The sequence below is a fragment of the Dunckerocampus dactyliophorus genome, chromosome 16 (assembly GCF_027744805.1).
Source record: "Dunckerocampus dactyliophorus isolate RoL2022-P2 chromosome 16, RoL_Ddac_1.1, whole genome shotgun sequence".
NCBI lineage: Eukaryota > Metazoa > Chordata > Actinopteri > Syngnathiformes > Syngnathidae > Dunckerocampus > Dunckerocampus dactyliophorus.
The window spans coordinates 6,701,118-6,721,185 of NC_072834.1; the positions used below are offsets into that span (position 1 = coordinate 6,701,118).

The following is a 20,068-nucleotide window of genomic DNA, read 5'->3' on the forward strand; positions in this document are numbered from 1 at the left end:
ACATGCGGCATCATCAACATCATTATTGCAACTTTTGATGTACTGTACTTTTATAAATGTGTAATATTGACATTTTTAATTCCCCACAAAGAGTTAAAGTGACGGACTCTCATCACTAAGAACAATCAAATGCTTGCATTTACCAAAATAGGAGCAAAATATATAATTATCATTCCAGTTGAACACAAATTAAGAGTTAGAGCAAAAACAACTGGACCTGCAAAGCAAACACTGCTACTTTTAGCTGGTATTCAAATGGTCCAGATTGTTCACCACCAAGTCCAAAGCAAAATTATAGTTCTGAGTAGTGCTGAGGTTCTGTTATGTTCCTGATGAAAAGTGATAAAATTACAGCTGAAACACACTGCGTGAACTTCGGAGTAGCAAGCTAAAATGTTAAGTAAACAGGCCATAAAGATACAGTGCTTTGGATTCAATAGATTGTAACATTTAGCTGTCATTTAAAAAAAATAGTCTCGTAAGAGCAGAAATATTCATGCACCCTGTTGTAATAAGTCTAAAGTTAACTTTTCTATGTCACTTTCTCCCTTGTAGTGACCTTTCCTTTTATCAAGCAGTAAAGTGCAACAGGGATCATTTGCAGAACAGAAGTTGTGCACACTGAGAGGAAATCCTCTCTTTGTCCTCTCTGGTCTATAAGATTCTTGAATGTGTTTCTCTCTCAAAGCAGCTTTATCAACAAGGTAGCGAGTCATTCATTACATTAAAATTATACATTATAATCAATTTTAAATCCTAATATGTTGTCTTGCTCTACTATCATATTGTTTGATTTGACACTATATTAATAATAATAATGTTCCTGCTACTGTTATTTTTAATCAATTCAAAACTTACTACAAGTGAGTAAAAAAATTTATTTTGTCAATTTTTTTCTTGGCCAGTTAATTTGATAGTAACCTATTTAATGTGTCCCAACAGAGCATAACTATTTCCTGCAACAATTTCCCCAGGTTTGAGGTTCCAAAGCGCCCTGAATGAAGAAGTGCACAGTTGACTTCTTAGAAATGTTTGTTTTATTTCGGGCTGTCAAAACTAAGGTATTAACGGCGGTGACTAATTTACCTCATTAAATACATGAACACAGCAGTGCAATTTCAACACCATGTACAGAATGTATCTCCAACTCTCAAACTCTCTCTCTCTGTTCATCCTCTGAAGAAAACTTCCTCACTCCCACCCTCAAGGTGAATTCACAGACACTCCGAACTCCGGACATCACAACAGCATGTTTATTATACATGTATGTGTGCTCTAAATAAACAGAAAGACAAATAAAAACAATAGATGAATATTCTTATCACATTTATGTGTACTCAGAAAACCCCAAAAATACACTTAAAACTTCAGTTCAACTGAAATTACGTGGTGTCTTTGAATGCAACAATACTCATAACACAGTTATAAAGTTTTGTTAAAGCAGTGCTTCTTAAATAGTGGGCTTGGACCCCTTGGGAGTGTGCACGAGAGGCAGGGAGGACTTTCAACATTAGTGCAGACCTGCCAACATGTATGAATTTGTCATACTCAGCATGCAATGTTACTCTTGAGTACAGTATGCTTGTATGCTTCACTGCTCTCCATTTTGTTCCATTTCGCTGGTTTCAGTTTCGAGTTCAGTCTGTACAGTACAGATAAATAAACAGATATTATCAGTTTCTCAATAGTATTTCAAATCGGTGGGCGCGCAAAAACATTTCTGTTAACCACTGGTTAAAGTGTGATTCAGAAGTTCTGCTACTATGAAAGAGACTATGTAGGCAAATAGAGAAATAGTTTGATTTAAATCTTCAATTCATTTGGCGCAGTTGACAGCCAGAGTTTTATTTATTTATTTTTATTATTATTATGTACAATAAAATATTGAATTATATTATAATACATAACAAGAATTGAAGAATTCATCCGATTCAGAGAAAATCTGAAGCAAATATTGATCAGAAGTCTCCAAGTAATATACACAGGTCACAACATTAGGTACATCTGCACATCTAATCTAATGAGATCCAACACATGCCCCGCTTTTACAAACCTCATGTCAGAGAGATATTAATTTAACAATAAATATTACATTTTCCCAATATTTTGGTACCATATTTAGCCACGTAAGTGAGGAAACAGGTCTTAGTATGATGCAGTGCAATGCTACACCAACGCAAACCATAATAATTAACAATAAACAGCCCTCTAACACTGTCAGTCAAAAGTTGTTCATATAATAGTGATGTCTATCCTTTCCAAATGCGTATTGTCGGTAACTGTTATTTGTTACCAGAAACCGTTGCGTTCCTGAAATAGACCCCACCCACCCCACTGGCTCCTGTAGTCCCCTCAGCTGTCAAGAGGCCAGCTGGGATGGGTGGGGGGCTAGCGGGTATGGATGAGTGATGCATAGCCAGTATGCAGTCTATGAAACTTCAGTATGGGTTTTAAAATTAAACACCATTTTCAAGTCACCGGTAAAATATAGTGGTGAGCAATAACCAGCCACACCCTCTATGGATGTCACCCAGAGTCACAATTAGGCCGACGTACAGTGATCGTGCCATTGCACTGTAGGGAGGAGCGCTACTGGCTATATGCCAAGAGGTGAAGACAAGACATGGCGTCAGCATACCACAAGTCATGAGGCCTTCTCTACTATATTTACATCCTTTAAAAACATGTTTGCACAACCCAGTGTCACGACTATCTAATGAGATCTGATGAAGGGCTGTATGAAAATTCACATACAGTGCTGTGAAAGAGTGTTTACCCCATTTGTGAAATAATTGAAATATGAGTCATTGACAACACAACTGAACACAAAATGCAGTTTTTAAATGAAACTTGTTGAAAATTGAAATTGAAAATTGTTAAGGGAGAACAAAAATCCAAACCTACATGGCCCTGTGTGAAAAAGTGATTGCCCCCTAAACCTAAACCACCCTTAGCAGCAACAACTGCAATCAGGCGTGTGCGATAACTTGCAATGAGTCTCTTACAGCGCTTTTGGAGGAATTTTGGCCCACTCATCTTTGCAGAATTGTTGTAATTCAGCCACATTAAAGGGTTTTCTAGCATCAACCGCCTTTTTAAGGTCATGCCACAGCATCTCAATAGGATTCAGGTCAGGACTTTGACTAGGCCACTCCAAAGTCTTCATTTTGTTTTTCTTCAGCCATTCAGAGGTGGACTTGCTGTTGTGTTTTGGATCATTGTCCTGCTGCAGAACCCACGTTGGTTTCAGCTTGAGGTCAACATCTCCTTCTTTTGGTAAACTGCAGAATTCATGGTTCCATTTATCCTAGCAAGTCTTCCAGGTCCTGAAGCAGCAAAACAGCCCCAGGCCATCACACTACCACCACCATATTTTACTGTTATGATGGTATGGTATGATGTTCTTTTTCTGGAATGCAACGTTACTTTTATGGCAAATGTAATGGGACACACACGTTCCAAAAAGTTTAACTTTTGTCTCATCAGACCACAGAGTATTTTCCCAAAGGCCTTGGGGATCATCAAGATGTTTTCTGGCAAAATTTTTGTTCAGCAGTGGTTTTCGTCTTGGAACTCTGCCATGCAGGCCATTTTTGCCCAGTGTCTTTCTTATTAGAGTCATGAACACTGACCTTAACTGAGGCAAATGAGGCCTGCAGTTCTTTGGATGTTGTTGTGGGGTCATTTGTGACCTCTTAGATGAGTCATCACTGCACTCTGGGGTAATTTTGGTTGAATGTTCAGCACTGTTCCATGCTTTTGCCATTTGTGGATAATGGCTCTCATTGTGGTTCGCTGGAGTCCCAAAGCTTTAGAAATGGCTTTATAACCTTTTCCAGACTGATGGCGGGGGGGCAATCACTTTTTCACACAGAACCATGTAGGTTTGGATTTGCTTTCTCCCTTAATAATTAAAAGTTTCATTTAAAAACTGCATTTTGTGTTCAGGGTGTGTGTGCTCATCTTTCGTAGATTCTCTATTGTGTAAAATCGGGATTTAATACAAGACACCTGCAATAAATTGAGGATTATTTGTTGAAATGATCTTAATGTCAAATGCTATAAAATGACATTTGTGGCGCCCCCTATGGGTTGTGGTCAAAGTGCTTTGGAGGACATGCTATAGCATACATGTAATACAGATAAGTTTTATAATCGACAAATGGTCCATGACTTATGGGTAGTTGCTAAGTCCCGCTCGTGTCCTTGTAAAGACTTTTTGGCGGCCATGTTTTCCCACCAATCTTGCACCAATTTTCACAAACATATGCTTGTCAGTCCCGTAAAGATGTGTACCAAATTCAGATAAACACCCCAAAGTTATAATGGGTGTTTTGTAGCGTACATTGAGCTGTGTAAGAAATTCAAAGTCAATCTGACTTATGGATCAAATTTGGGACTTTACTAACAGCCATGTGGTGTATTTGTCATAAAATTAATAGCACAGGCAACACAATAGGGGTGCATGTTTGTCACCTTTTTTTTTGTTCAGGAGTACAAGAGTTAGCTTGCACACACAAATACATGATGACTGTACACTGCACAGCCCACTAAAAAAGTAAAGTTCCAATCTATATCAAATCTGAATTGGGTTAGTTATTCTCATATCTTCTCTGAGATGCGTCACTTACCAATTTCTCCATTTCCTGCTCCCGTAGCCTCTCCTCCCTCTGCCAGCGGTGATATTCCAGTAGTTCATCCTCATTGTCGCTGATGGCAGAGATGCTGTTCTTGCGCTCCCGGCTGTACGGTTTCAGAGTATTTGATTCCTTGCCGGATGATCCGTTCTTGCAGGAGGGCTTTCTTTGGCTGTGAGGGCTCGCGGAAGGAGATGAGCCAGACAGAGGAGCTGTGATGAGGCTGGAGTTAGCCTGCTGTCTTCTTCCAGGCTCCTGTGCGGTCACAGGGGATGGATTCTGGGCATACAACGCCCTCATGGCCTCAGCCTTGGAGGGGGTTTTGCGATGACCCTGCGGGCTCCCCTGGACAGGCTTGGTGGTGAAGCTCTGTGATCCTGGAGTCCCTCTGCGGGACATATAAGGGCTAAGAGGAGGAAGGCTGGTGGATCCAGTTGGCTCCGGAGTTCTAAGCCTCTGTTGGGCATCAGCATGAGTGAGCTGATCTCGCATGGGACTTGGTTGTCTCCTCTGGAGAGACGAACCTCTCACTCGAGGGCTTGCTGGAGCCGCCGGTGAGGAGTGGTGACTTATGCCCTGTCCTGACCCCCTGCTGGGCAGTGTGGGGCTTGACGTGACCTCTGACCTGACATTCCTAAGAAGCTTTGGGCTCTCTTGTGCTCGCTGCCCATCATTCGTACAACTTGAGTTCACAGCGAGGGAAGTTCGTGGATGGGGCACAGGTGTGCCGGACCGGGGAGGTACAGGTGGAGTCTTTCCCGCAGAAGTCCTGCTCTCCTCTTTTGTACTACTGCTTCTACCATTTAAAATGTCCCGAGCGGGCTCATGAAGAGACAACTTTGTGGTTTTTGGAGATGATGGCACCTTCTGTGAGAGACTCTCATGGATGTCCTTTACTAGGCTGCTGATTTTGGGGCCGCCATTGGTGTTAAAAGACTGATGATTCCCATTCAGGATGCTATGGGAGTCTGCAGGAGAGAGACATGCAAACACTTGTGCATGAGGACTGCTGTTAAATAAACATAGAGGCACACTCAGGAGGACAGTTGCACAAACACAAGTAAACAAACAGAGGAGGAATCTACCCAGGGTCACCTTAAAAGGAAGAATAGGCTTGCTTGGATGTGCTATTGTCCGCTCATACACACATTGTTTCTCTGCTGGCTGAAATAGTGATAAATGTCTCGGGGCCTGTGTTCTGTGGTGGGGATGTTATGCTGCTCAGTTGTGTTGTAATCCTTCAGGGATCTAGAGGTTCTAAATATAAAAGCTACAGCCATGTGCCTCTCATGAAATCAGGGCTTGGTCAGGAAAGAGTGGGCCCAACATTGGGAAGGGTGTGGTGCCATTACGACTCTTTTTATCAAATAAGGTCAGTGGAGAATGGACTAAATATCACTCATAGTTGGCCACATACACACGCTCACCAGGCACTTAAATGAGTACACTTGCACAATTTAATGAGATTAATATAATATATCATTAGTGTTCATTACATATTTTATTTTACTTTATTTGATATATCTGTATTATTATACTTGAGTTATACTGTAACCTGTAACTAATATGTTTTACACCACTTCAATAATGAACATATTGTTTAATTATTACCGCTGACAAAGTCATAGCGGAATTGTATTATCGTTGTAGAATTGGATGTTAGTATTAAATTAATAATGAATTGATTATTATACTGTAAAAGTGTCTGGTGATTGAATAATTAAAATAAAAAGGCACTTTTAATATGCAAAATTTGACTTTTTAGACCATTGTGAAGCAATAATCATGTTTAACAATGGGGACACACCTCAAGTGTAATGGGTAGATTTAAATGGGCCAGATCCTGTTGAATATAGGCCACAGATAATGAGTTCTCAACAAGCTATTTCTGCATCATCTCGTGCATGATGACCAAGAGTTCATCCAAATTCTGAAACCCCACCTCTAACCTAAGGAGGAGATACAGAAGTCAAAGCACAACCATCCATCCATCCATTTTCTGTACCACTTGTCTTCACTAGGGTGGCCGGTATGCTGAAGCCTATCCCAGCTGACTTCGGGCAAGAGGCGGGTACACCCTTGACTGGTCGCCAGCCAATCCCAAGGCACATATAGACAAACAACTATTCACAATCACATTCACACCTATGGACAATTTAGAGTCTCAAAGCACAACCGTATGGTTTAATTCATATAAACCTTCCTTTGAATTTAGGTTCTCTTGTGTTTCTTGTGAAGAATTCTGTCATTGTTCTAGCAGGAATATTATAATAAGATGAAACCCAAGTGCCCCGAATAGACAATTAAGAAATTCCCTGCCCTTATGCACACATTTGTCACTGACTAATCTGGATTTAATATGGAGATAGTAGTGTAGCAGGCCTGCTGCTCTTTACCAGAAGGCTGTGTTTTTGATGCGCTCAGTGCTTGGCTTCCTCCAGGCAGCATGTTCTTCATCCTCAGAGCCTCTTCTGGATGATTGAAGCGGAAAAATGTGGACTGACCAAAACACAGCATGCAGCCTGTGAGGAGAGAAGATCATATGGGTAACAAGTAGGGATTGTCGGTCGACCAATATTATCGGGCGATATTGGCATAAAAATGAGCTATTGGTTCATGTCGATATATTTTTTTTCGGCCAATAATGATTTCAGCCCACGAGTGATGACGTCATGCTCCACACAGCAACAAGCTTGCTCGCGCAGTAGGTCTGCGATCTGGATTTATTTTCACACTTTGCCTTCAGATTGTAAATGTGCAACTTTCAATGATTTCAATATTCACTGATTGTGTGATTATGTGAGGGGGGAGTAAGGTGTCTTCCTTTAATACTTCTTATCTTACAGTGGTGTGAAAAAGTGTTTGCCCCCTTCATGATTTCTTTTTTTTGTGTGTTTGTCACACTTAAACGTTTCAGATCATCAAATAAATGTAAATATTAGTCAATGACAAACCTACATGGCCCTGTGTCTAAACCTAATAACTGGTTATTACAACTGCAATCAAGCATTTGCGATAACTTGCAGTGAGCCACTTATAGCGCTGTGGAGGAATTTGGGCCCACTCATCTTTGCAGAATTGCCACAGCATCTCAATAGGAATCAGGTCAGGACTTTGACTAGGCCACTCCAAAGTCTTCATATTGTTTTTCTTCTGCCAATAAGAGATGGACTTGCAGATGTGTTTTGGATCATTGTCCTCCTGCAGAACCCAATTTGGTTTCAGCTTGAGGTCACAAACAGATGGCCGGACATTCTCCTTATTTTGGTAAACAGTAGAATTCATGGTTCCATTTATAATAGCAAGTCTTCCAGGTCTTGAGACAGCAAACCATCACTGTCACAGTACCACCACCATATTTTACTGTTGGTACAATGTTCTTTTTCTGAAATGCGACGTTACTTTTATGCTAGATGTAATGGGACACACACCTCCCAAAAAGTTAAACTTTTGTCTCATCCGACCACAGAGCAATCGCTTTTTCACGCAGGGCCATTTAGGTTTTTTGTTTTTTTTTCTCCTATTTATTTAAAAAAATTTCATTTAAAAACTACGTATTGTGTTCAGTTGTGTTGTCACTGACTAATATTTAAATTTGTTTGATGATCTGAAACATTTAAATGTGACAAACGTGCAAAAAAAATAAGAAATCAGGAAGGTGGCAAACACTTTTTCCACACCATATCACACCTCGGGAAGAATCACTCAGAGTCACATGCAGCTAGCATACCTGCAGCACAAATGAGCCAAGTTTAAAATTACACTGACTGTATTAGTATTACTGATTGTATTATTGCAGTGTTTGTCCTATTTTGTACAAACAGCGTTTATTTGTGAAATGCATCCAGTGGCATCACAGTAAAAGAAGCATAATGTGTTCATTCATTACATTCGCTTTTAGTACCTCTAATCATTTAGAGAGTGAAAGAAAGCATGACCTCCTATTTGAATGGCAAAACAAATTGAGTGCATCTCAAAGTATGATGCAGTGCAGTTCTACAGTACATCATAGTATTACCTCTCTGACTGCCTCATTCAAAGGTCAGCATAATTATCACAGCATAAAAGTTAACATACTGATTATTATAATTCTCTTTGATTGTCTTGTCAAAACAATTTCTCATCTATAATCTGAAAGTTTTATTTCTCTCCCCCCCCCCCCTTGTCCTGTGCAGCCATTAGGGCAGATAGTATTGTTGATGTAAATGCCCTCACATGCCCAACAGATTTGCTCTGCCAGGGAAAGGTACAAGATACTCTTCCCCTGTTATATAGATTTACTTTGACTTTATTTGATGTTTTGTTGTCATGAAAATTTGGAGCCGCCAAACCGGAGCATGAGGGGATAGAAAAGAAGAGAAAATAACACAGAGGGGGGAGTGCGGGGACAAGAGGGGGACAATACAGAGAGAGACAACAAGAACAACAGCAACAACAATTGCAATGACAATAACAAAACAACAAACAACAAAACAAATGGGACTACATCAGCAAATGTCTGTCACGGCTATAAAGACCATAATGGAGAGGACAAAATAATATCTATAGCCACAGTGATAATACTGAATTGAAGTGGTAACAGTAGGAATGAAAATATTAACCATGATAGTGAACAGAATGACAACGTGTAACGCACACAATTGTAATAACGATAATTGTATTGCCGACATCACCATCACTGTAATAAAACCAACAACACAATAAGACCCTGGATAAATCAATGAGTTATGTGGGGGGAGTACATATGTACTGTGTGTATATGTATGCGTGTACAGGTATCTCTGTGTATGTGTGCATGTCTTCTTGTATATACAGTAAATGTGAAGACATACACACATATGCAATCTCAAAGTTTAAACTCACATGTAATTAAAAAGTGAGTGAATATGACTCTTGTTCCTCCCTCTGCATCTGCGGCTACTTCCTAAGATGATGGTTTACATCCAAAGGGTATTCCACAAGGAGTTAAATAAGGTGTTACAAATCCAAATGATATTAATGAAACACATTTCCTTGTGCCAGACTTCCACGTGTGTCCTTTGGATGAAGCAAAGATTTAAAAAAATAAATAGTTGAGCAGCTGCTGCCTCCACGCACACTGGCTGATAGCTGGCTTCAAATGACATCCAGTGTAGCTGCTGGCTAAGATCCCAAAAAAAGGTTGAACTGGGGGGCGGGACTGTGCTGATGCCCTTTTTACTCTTAGTATGCATGTTATTGTTTGGACGTGTATTCACTCATCTAATCAGTCATCTCATGAAAGCAACCCAATGCTGAATTGCTTTTGTAAAGAGTAGGCATATTGATTAATTTATATTACAAACAGAACATGTGTATGTTGCAGTGGTTTCTTTTACCTTGTGACAGGCGATAAGGTTTAGTGATGGGAAGCCCATCTACAGAGCACTGGTTTCCACACGGGTATAGGGTGATGGTGCCCGCCTGGTTTTCAATGTAGCAATGCTGAGCTTTAATGCCAGGGCCCTGCAGAGGGATGTCTGTCCCTCCACTGCCTAGTGTTGTTCTCCCTGCACACAAAACAACAACATATTCCCAGCGTCATTTAATGGATGCCCATGTGCACTTGTGAATACCTTGGTGATGTATTCTTAGGTCTGAGGCTCAAAGCCAGCGCCAAAGCTCACACGTAACAGAGGTCAAGACCGCGTGGGTGGAGTCACAAATGTAGTCAACACATAGTTGAGCCCTGAGTGACAAACGTGGGATGCTGTGGAGATATGCTAAGCACGGCACACGTCAGATGTTAGTTATTTTATTTGGTGATTCAGTCTGCAAGATTTGGTTGGGTTGCAGATCTCAAAAGTGGGATGGGCTTATATGTATGTTGCAGCTTAAATCTATATACAGTGTTCTCATGACAAGTACAGCGGTACCTCGGTTTTTGTTACTAACTTGTTCCACAATGTCCGACAAAAACATCCATCTATCCATCCATTTTCTATGCCGCTTCTCCTCATTAGGGTAAATGTACGAAATCCGAGGCAATTTTTCACTCAGGAAATAATGTAATCCTTTCCATACAAAATGTTTGTTGAAATGTGAGGGCTTACATACATCTTACAGACAATGGGGCAAAAACGTATTTGGCAACCACCGATTGTGCAGGTTTTCCCACTTAAAAAAATGAGCCAGGTCTTTAATTTCTAGCGTAGGTACACTTCAACTGTGAAGGAGAGAATGTGGAAAAAAAAACAGGAAAACACATTGTATGATTATTGAAAAAAATATTTGTCAATTCTTTAATAAAGTAAGTATTTGGCACCTACAAACAAACAATAATTGAGGCACTCACAGACCTGTTACTTCTTCTTAAAGAAGCTTTTCTATCCTCCTCTCGTTACCTGTATTGATGGTTACGGTAACTGTATTGATCGTTATGGTTATAAAAGACCCCTGTACACACCTTCAAACAGTCAACACCTCCAACCCTCACCTTGGTCAAGACCAGAGAGCTGACTAAGGACACCAGGGACAAAATTGTAGACCACTGGCCTATAGCAAGAAAAGACCGTGCTGGCAGGCGCCATCAACCAACTCAGTGTGCACTCAGGTGGTTAGTGGGGCTTGCGCACTTAGCGGAGAGGCCACGCTCATGGTTTCTTCCCTGTATTTGGTCAGGAAATCTGCAAAATCAGCCATTTTTAGGAAATTGAAATGACTTAAATCATACCAAAAATACATTTAGAATACAGTTCAATTGACAAATCCATCAATTTTCTATTCCGCCTGACCTAACTAGGGTCGCGGGTTTGCTTGAGCCTATCAATTCACAAATATTAATATTTATTTTATGTTATTATCAGTTTTTGTATTTTCATCATGAGGCTCTGCCTCACCTGACTGCCTTGACCACACATCACTGATAATTATTACATGTAACAGTCGTGAAAGACGCACATTTGTTTTACCTTCTTGCAGTGGCAGCAATGTGATTGCTGTGCTCAAGCGTCCACTTCCCAAACTGACCAGGTGAGGGCGCTCCGCCTGGACTTTCAGGGACTTGCCAGTTTGAATCAGGTCTAAAGGAGTGCCCTGTCAAAAGAAAATCAAATATGTCATTAGAAGTAAGGAACGATACTCAAGTTATCATATAGTAACAACACCATGTTTGCACTTGCTCTTTTGAGTGACAAGTAGGCTAATAGCAAGTATTGGCATCATTTAACCATTGAGAGCCCCAGTTGTATCCGCTGTCCCTAAATGGAGATGCATGACTCACCTGCAGGACTTGGTGTCTCTCTCGGCCACGCTCCACTCTTTTCCCATCACCGCGTTCCATGTCGGGTGGCCCGATGTCCGAATTATCTGACACCTGATGATCCTGAAGATGACACGGAGATTGATGCACATGGAAATACATGAGAGAGCTGGGAATTGTGCTACTACAGTTGAACTACAATGGGAACAGTGGCTTCCATAGAGAGCCTCATGCCCCAGTTATAAGCCCACGTGACTCAGGCTATTATACAGGCTGATTGTTTCTCCACAGCTTGCTGGATAGAATGGTGGTACTGATTTACACTTCAGTCCATAGGCAGGATTTTACATGCTGAATGATGAACATAGATTTGACAACACAAGTTGTTGTTTTGCAAATACCATCCCAGACATGCTTTTGAGTTGTTGCAGACAACACAGACAAGCTCTGCAGGTGCTTGCTTCACACATGAGGGTCACATTGCCTTCACGTTGCCTGCCCGCCCTGACCAAAGATGACTCACATAGATACAAACTACATCTGCAGACAGATTACATCCAGCTGTTGGCACATCATGGTCCCATCAGGAGAGCAGGAAACAACTATCGATAAAACCCAGACGTAACTCAAACAGCCAAACATGGACACATACTCATCCAATAACATTACATTAAAAACAGGAAGGTCCATCGTTCACGAGCACATCTTTCAGAAAAGCAATGGAAAAATGTCATTTTACACTATTTGACACAAAAAGATGAACTTAGTGGGGTTTACGAAAGGGTTGCAATGCCTCTCTGAGCTTATTCTATGTGCTATAATTCTCAGAGAGACATTATTGAGACTATCACAGTATATCATAGCAAACCGTAGATGCCATACAAACATACTGGAGAGGCGACTGAGGGTAGCAGTAATACTGCAGGGTCCAGAGCTAATGCAAAGCAACAGGGGACACAAACATCAACATGTGTTTTTTATTTTGTCTTTTCCAATGTATCCTCAAATGTTACGGTGATGTCAAACCTGCTCGACTAATGCTCAACCAGCACTCAGATGATATCAGCTCCGCATGCCTGGAGCCTCGGTTGACAAGGTACCAAAAAGACTCTAGTGATGCAAATATAAGACGCTCCTGAAAATATGATGAGCCCTGATTTTCAAGACCCATTTTTGGAAACAAGCATTTTAAGACAAAATCAAAAAGTAAATTGTACTTTTTTTTAAATCATCAAAACCTTGAAATACCAACTGGTAAGTTATATTTTTTAGCTGCTCGACCACTGACCACCAGGCCACCATTCCTCTTCATTGGTCACCATTATCTTAAAATTAGCATAATAACTCCTCCTTTGTTGTTTGCTAACAACCTTGGAGACACTTTATTTCCAGTGGGTCTCTGTGTCTTGGCTGCATCTCTCCAGGTCATTGGTGTGCATGAGTGACAGGAAGGAAAGCTCTGACTCGCTTAGGGAGAAGTTGTTTGGCACCACCTGTTGGCTTGCATGCATTAATCACTAGACTCCAAATATATGGCTACGTTGCCGTTCACATTGCAGAGAATGATGCCCCATATGGATTGTTTGCTAAAATTAATTAATTAATTCATTTTCTATGCTGCTTGTCCACACGAGGGTCGTGCAGTATGCTGGAGCCTATCCCAGCAAGGTACACACTGGATTGGTCGCCAGTCAATCATAGGACACAATTAGATGAACAACCATTTGCTCTCACATTCACACCTTTGGATAATTTATAGTCTCCAATTAGCCTGACATGCAAGTTTTTGGGATGTGGGAGGAAGCTGGAGCATCCAGACAGAACCCATTCACACACCGGGAGATTCAGACCCTTAATCTCCTGACTGTAAGGCCAACAGGCTAACCACTTGGCCACCGTGCGGTGTCTGATTTTGTTTTGTTTTGATGCATAGCAGCATCAGTGTGAATGACAGTCACCGTTCATACAATGAATGCCTTTTTGCCTGTATTTCAGCAGCTACAAAATAACCACATCATCTTCATGGCACAACATCACATGACTGATGCATCAAACCCAAGCACTTTGTTGCTATATTCTGACATCAATGTGTAACAAAAATGCATGGAAAAAGCCATGCCCAAAACCATCCACAGCTGCTGCTCCTCTTATTCATCCTGCACTGGCTGAGACAAGAGGGCGTTATGTCTGCGTCTGATGTCACTCCAGATGAGAACGCTGGGCGAAACCACTTCATGTGACAATCCCATCCAGTGTGTTGTAAGTCTGACTGTTTGAGTGGACCCAGTGACACAGAGAACAGACCCTGCTCTGAAACTGGAGCCCTTACGCCTCTCCTGCTAGCCCCCACTGGCTGCCAACGCTTGCCCTCATGCAAGCCACTTAGTCACACACACGCAGTGAGAGAGTGCAGCAGGGGTCGGTGTGTCTTGTCTTTGTAACTCACATATGCTGCCGCCACCTCCCACAAGCTCATTTTAACACACCCAAAGCCAAAGTTATAAATGTGAGGCTTCTACTGCAACCTGTCATTATTGGGCCAGTAATGTCCTTCAGAGCGGCTGTGAGCTTCTGAAAATAGACACCCTCAGCCGCACAGTCTGGGCTGTGACTTTTAAAGAGAAATCACATCTGCTTTGGGTGCCAAAGCAAGGAGGAACTGAGAAAAATATACTGTATACTTTGAATTAGGAACAACAACAGTGTCATAGCAGCAAAGGCGCAAGCAGGAAAGTTGCTAAAACAATACAAACATGCAGTTTACTTCCTTACGCTGATCCACATGCACCACCTACCATCTCTTTATTGACCAAGAATCCCAAATCCAGTTACATCCATGAATCAGTGTGCAGCTCAGTATTCCAGAGAGCAGTGTCCACATTGTTGTTTATGCCTTGTCTGAAGCGGTTTCCATTCTCCCACTGAGTTCCTCGACGAGTTCCCTCCTCCCAGCCCCTTCTCCTCCCATCCCAGTGCAGAGTTACTTGCATGACCTTAAGTAGAACTTTTTTTTTTTACTTCTCCTTCCTTTGAGGACAGATCCCATGTGAGTAAAGAACTGTCAATGACCACCACAGATGATCAGAAAGAGCTTAAATCAAGCGCTCTCCCTTGAGTTAGCCGGTGAAGCAGGTGGAGTCATGATCTAGGATGGGAAGGACATGTGTAGGAGTTGATGGAACAACTGGCTTCCTGACCCTGCCTTCGATGAGGCAAAAAGGGGTATTTCCACTGATATTGATAATTCCTGATGACATAATAATTCACGATGGGACAGACAGAACTAGCCCAGGAAGTGAGTAAAACACATGCTCTATCCTTCCAGGCGTCCCCCAGGAAAAGACTAGGCTCAGAGGCCAATGATGAGAGTGGAAGTGAGTGGGAGAAAGAGCCCACTGTTAGTCCCTCATGTCTTTTCCCATGGTCAGGGCCACAGACGAAATGGAGGAAATGAAACATATAATGAGACGCGGAGGAAAACAACACAAACAAAAAAAAAGCCAAGTTTACCAGCAGACCTGTTTGTAAAGCAAAGTGTGTTGTGAAGTTGTTGATGCGGGAAAGCCCTGATAATACGATTTTGAAAGTAAGTACACCCTTACGGATCAGTCCATTACATAAAACCTTTGCTAATCCTCACTGAGTGCTCTAATTTGTGAATGGCATTATTAGCTGACTGGTACTTGTTCATTATCCTAGATTAGTTAGTACTCAACTACAAACAGACATATTTTAATGGTATTAACTATTTTTCTCATTGCTTTACATACTGTAAACATGCTTATTTACTCTAAGCAATAAAATGGAATCTTGGTTAGAGTATACCCCGTTTAGCGTGTTTCTCGGTTAATGTTGAAAATTTACGCCAACATTTTGCCTCGGTTTGTGCATATTTTCCGGTTAGCGTGCAATATGGCGAGCGTATTGTCCTGTTATTAGTACTGTGCGTGAGTCCAGCGGTGTTATTTTTATCACAAAATGTTAACAGCCAATTGGATCGCCAATATATAGAAACAGGAAAAAAGACGTCAGCGTTGCTCGTCTATGATGTCATCAAAATCTTAACACAAAGCACGTTTATAGTTTTGCATGCATAAACAATTCTAAATGCATATAAATGATGAATGAGAGGGGTAAATGAACATTTAAGGTTGTGTGTTTTTCGCCTTCTTTTTCAAATGTGCAACTTGCTTGGGCTCCATTTTGGGTTATTTTGCAGCCGTGATCAAAAGAAAATCAGAGAGTTGAGGTGAGAAACACTGTTGAATTCAAGAAATAACTCATGGCAAAACACGATGGTGGTGTCCGTGTTGATCTCACTGCCACATGTTTGTCAACAATCAAGTCTCAAGTCTCAACAATCAAATCAATCAGTGAAATTAAATGTTAATTTATCCCTTTCATTCACCATTTATATGCATTTTGGCTTTCTTGAACAGATTCAGTGGATTTACATTGAAAAATTGATTTGGTTAGAGAATGTTTCGGTTGGAGTCATACCTGCTGCAGTGGATTTCCACTGGAGTTACTGTTATTGTTCCTCCAGACCACTAGAGGTTGTAGTTGTGTCATATGTGAATGTTAAAACAATCAGCATCAAAAGGAAATAGTGGGAGCAGATGAATGATGCTAACCAAGGTTCTACCGAAATTGCACATTCTATTTTTAACTACAGAGGTACATCTGTTTCGTACGTCCCAGTTTTCGTAGGATTCGGCCAAAAGATGTGTCTCGGTTATCGTACGGCCAAACAATGCGCCCAACAAACTAGTCCGTTTTGCCTCCGTATGCCTTGCATCAGTGGAAATACTGATCAGCTATATTTTTAAACACTTGACTAATACATAAGCATAACAGCATATTTAAGCGTTCACTTGCGTTTCATTAGCCACATATAACTAACTTCCCTAAACTGTCTCTGTGCCTGCGCTGGGCTACTGTGTGTGTACCTACTGATCATAGTGGTGAGTCTGAGGTTTCTAAGAATGATGTTTCCGGTGGTAGATCCAGACTGCTGAACTTGTGTGACCTGCTGTCACTGACCAGGAAAGCAGATGTGTGCAGGATGTATGCATGAATGACCACAGAAAGGTGGAAGAAGAAAGAGCGGGCCAGCAGATGGCGGAGGAAACTATTGAGTTTTATGAGGGAGAGACTACAGGTGGTGGGTAGGTCGAGCATGTGTGGCACTATTTAATCACCTTAAAAAAAGACTGATTACTGATATCTAGCAGTCATAATGTGAAAGTACACCTCGCCAGAAAGTTAAAAATACACTCATTCATGCACCTCATCATCCCACAGAAGCAAATTATTCATCAGTTGTAATTCCTCATGCTAATTTACTTAATTATCTGCAAGATAAGAATGATGCATGATAAACACAAGTTAACGCTCTCTCACACACACACACTCAGAAGACAGTGAATGAGAAGTAACTGGGTCATAATGGGATGATAATGTGAAGCCGGTACAATAGCCCCATTATCCCATATTTCTCTCTCCTGCATGCAATCATTGTCACACACCAGCAAGCAAATATTGTAGCTTCTCATTACCCAGACTGGGAAAATCCTTTTGCTGCCGGTGGAATGATTTAGCTGAAAGATGTTGAACAAACAAGACGCTCAGATCCTTACTCCGTCTTCCAGAGAATGAAAACATGTTCTTTTGCACTTGCATCTGGCTGCCAGGACCATCCCTCTTTTCTTTCCTCACCTATCATTTCATATGCTATTGTTAAATCTAACCCATGCTGTCCCCAAGTGGCTCTTCATGCAGCTTTTAGATAAAGATCTACATATTTTTTCATATTTAATACAGTCGTCAACCTGTTTAACATGCTTTGTCTATGATTAAGAGGCAGACACTCATCTCAGATTTTGCTTTGTCAAAGTTGAAAAGTGCAGAGCTGGAAATTACAGCTATCACAGCCAAGGGTTATTTTAAAATTTCCAAAGTGGCTGGAATTTTTAGCGTGGCAGTAAGCGTTTGCACACGTCGTCAAAGCCAAAGTAATTGGTTCAGGCTGTCCTGGTCCCAGTGCTAACATGGTGCATCAGCCTGCCATTGCTGATGACAAAAACATGTCATGTCCTGCGACTGAAAGTGAATGTTAGCCACATGCATTGAAAAGACATTACAAGCAACATGGCATCTAGAGAACTTATATGATATACCAGTAGATATAAAAATGAAGCATGTGCATAGATAAAATACTGTAGAGGTGGGTAGATTGATCCAAATAACAGTAACCGATGCCAAGGATATCATCATCATTTTACTTGTGTTTATTTTCACAAATGTTTGTGTTCATATTGTTTCACTGTTATGTTTACACACTGAGGGAAGATGCCAGGGGACACAGGGAGACAGCCCGCTCCCCTTTATCATTTGTGTTCTTTTTGTAATTACTTTGTGACACATTGTATTCTTGTATGCCTATGAAAACCAAAAACTATCAACAAAAACTACTTGCTTGTGTTGCAACCGTGATGTTCTGAATTCCAGTGTCCGTTAATGCACCTCTGAGTATGATTGGTGGATAATGAGGAATGGATGTGTTGCCGGTACGGCGAGTTAGAGACTTGTGTCTTGTGCCTGTACTAGAACTGAACACTGCTGTTGGGGTATTAAGGTCTACAATACAGTTTAAACAAAAAGAGCGTCAAGACTGTGAGCCTCTGTGAGGACGCTACAGCATTATACTTACCTCTAGTGGTAGAACCTCTCAAATACATGCCTGAAGTTTGACAAGATTAAAAAAAAAAAAATTACACACCACATCGGGTCTCATCTCTTCATAGATGAGACATTACAGTAATGACTACCTCTTTACCTGGGTCTTGCTTTGGGTGTTCCAGATGTGTCCGTACTGGCAGAGACAGTTCCGTAGGAGCAATAATTCACATGTAGCAATCAATTACGCGGAGAGTAAAAAAACAACAAAAAAAGTTTGTTTGTATTCAAAGATTAAAGTTCTCCTTTAGTCTGAATGGAATTCAAATGTAATGACGTCTGAAAGGATGCTAAAACCTATAATGTACTACATGACCAGTTAGCTTGATGCTACATAATTAGCCGGAAGGAGTTGGGAGTTTCATAAAGCAGCTCTTAAGCGCTGTGAACCACCAACTTCACGAGGGTGCGTTACCAGTTAGTTAAACGGGATAGTGACCAAATGTATCTCCCAGTGTCACAGGATATGTCAATACCAACAGCTAAATTAGCAGATCAGAAAGACTCGCGACGTTGAGTTCAGCAAAATAAACTTTATTTACAAAGACAAAGGTAAAGCCCATAAGGGAATGTTGGTCTTTGTGTACTGTAGGTGGCCCTTAAAAGGGCCGTTGGGTTCTAAGGTGTTAGCCATGCGGCTAATACTCCTGAGATTGAGAGGAGGCCTTCTTTCCCGCCTTGCCAGTGGTCGCAGCTGCCTGGCCGGTCTTTTTGGGCAGAAGGACAGCCTGGATGTTAGGCAGGACACCGCCCTGGGCGATAGTGACGCCACCAAGCAGTTTGTTCAGCTCTTCGTCGTTTCGTACCGCCAGCTGAAGGTGGCGAGGAATGATACGAGTCTTCTTGTTGTCCCGGGCGGCATTGCCGGCCAACTCCAAAATCTCAGCTGTAAGATACTCCAGCACGGCGGCCAGGTAAACTGGAGCTCCAGCGCCCACACGCTCAGCATAATTACCTTTGCGGAGAAGACGGTGGACTCGGCCGACTGGAAACTGCAGACCTGCCCTGGAGCTACGTGTCTTCGCCTTTGCGCGGGCCTTGGCACCGGTCTTTCCTCTTCCAGACATCTTAGTTCCACTTGATCACGTACACACGGAACACAATAGAGCGTTGCAGCGTTAAGCTTTGAACCGCATCACGACCCGGATATAAAGCCCCTGGGTCGCCCGCCCTTTTATGTGATTGGCTTTTATGACGAGATAGCTTTGTGTGATTTGCTTTGGAAAGCAAGGAGAAAAAAAAGTCAGCGGTGATTGGTGTAATGTTTTTGGAGGTTGACCAATCACAGACACGAGTAAAGTGATTGGCTGTGTTGTGTTTCCTGTTTAGTGGCCTGTGTGGCCAATTGTGTGTATTCCCTCTTGTTTCAAATTTTTTGGCGCCCTCTGAGCAACTACACTACAGTATGCGGTATTGTTTTATTTTGACATCTAATAAAATAGGCTAATAGTGATGAGAAGTTAGATTCTTTTAA

The 20,068-nt window shown here is 41.5% G+C and overlaps 2 protein-coding genes across 3 annotated transcripts in view; both read right to left on the reverse strand.

The window, feature by feature from the left end:
* phldb1a (pleckstrin homology-like domain, family B, member 1a) overlaps window positions 1-14,800 on the reverse strand; it is a 30,334-nt gene extending 15,534 nt beyond the window's left edge. For both annotated transcript variants that reach the window (XM_054755901.1, XM_054755900.1), the window contains exons 1-6: window positions 14,652-14,800; window positions 11,878-11,979; window positions 11,567-11,690; window positions 9,995-10,165; window positions 7,034-7,159; window positions 4,632-5,605 (exon numbers count right to left, since the gene is read on the reverse strand). In XM_054755901.1, coding sequence (XP_054611876.1) covers window positions 4,632-5,605; window positions 7,034-7,159; window positions 9,995-10,165; window positions 11,567-11,690; window positions 11,878-11,979; window positions 14,652-14,654 — 1,500 coding nt within the window. In that variant the 5' untranslated portion in view covers window positions 14,655-14,800. The remainder of the gene's footprint in view (window positions 1-4,631; window positions 5,606-7,033; window positions 7,160-9,994; window positions 10,166-11,566; window positions 11,691-11,877; window positions 11,980-14,651) is intronic.
* Window positions 14,801-19,120: 4,320 nt separating this feature from the next.
* LOC129169081 (histone H2AX) lies at window positions 19,121-19,768 on the reverse strand. Its single transcript, XM_054755095.1, has one exon. It carries the CDS (start codon window positions 19,659-19,661, stop codon window positions 19,233-19,235), a length of 429 nt encoding a protein of 142 aa, XP_054611070.1. The 5' UTR covers window positions 19,662-19,768; the 3' UTR covers window positions 19,121-19,232.
* Window positions 19,769-20,068: the final 300 nt, after the last annotated feature.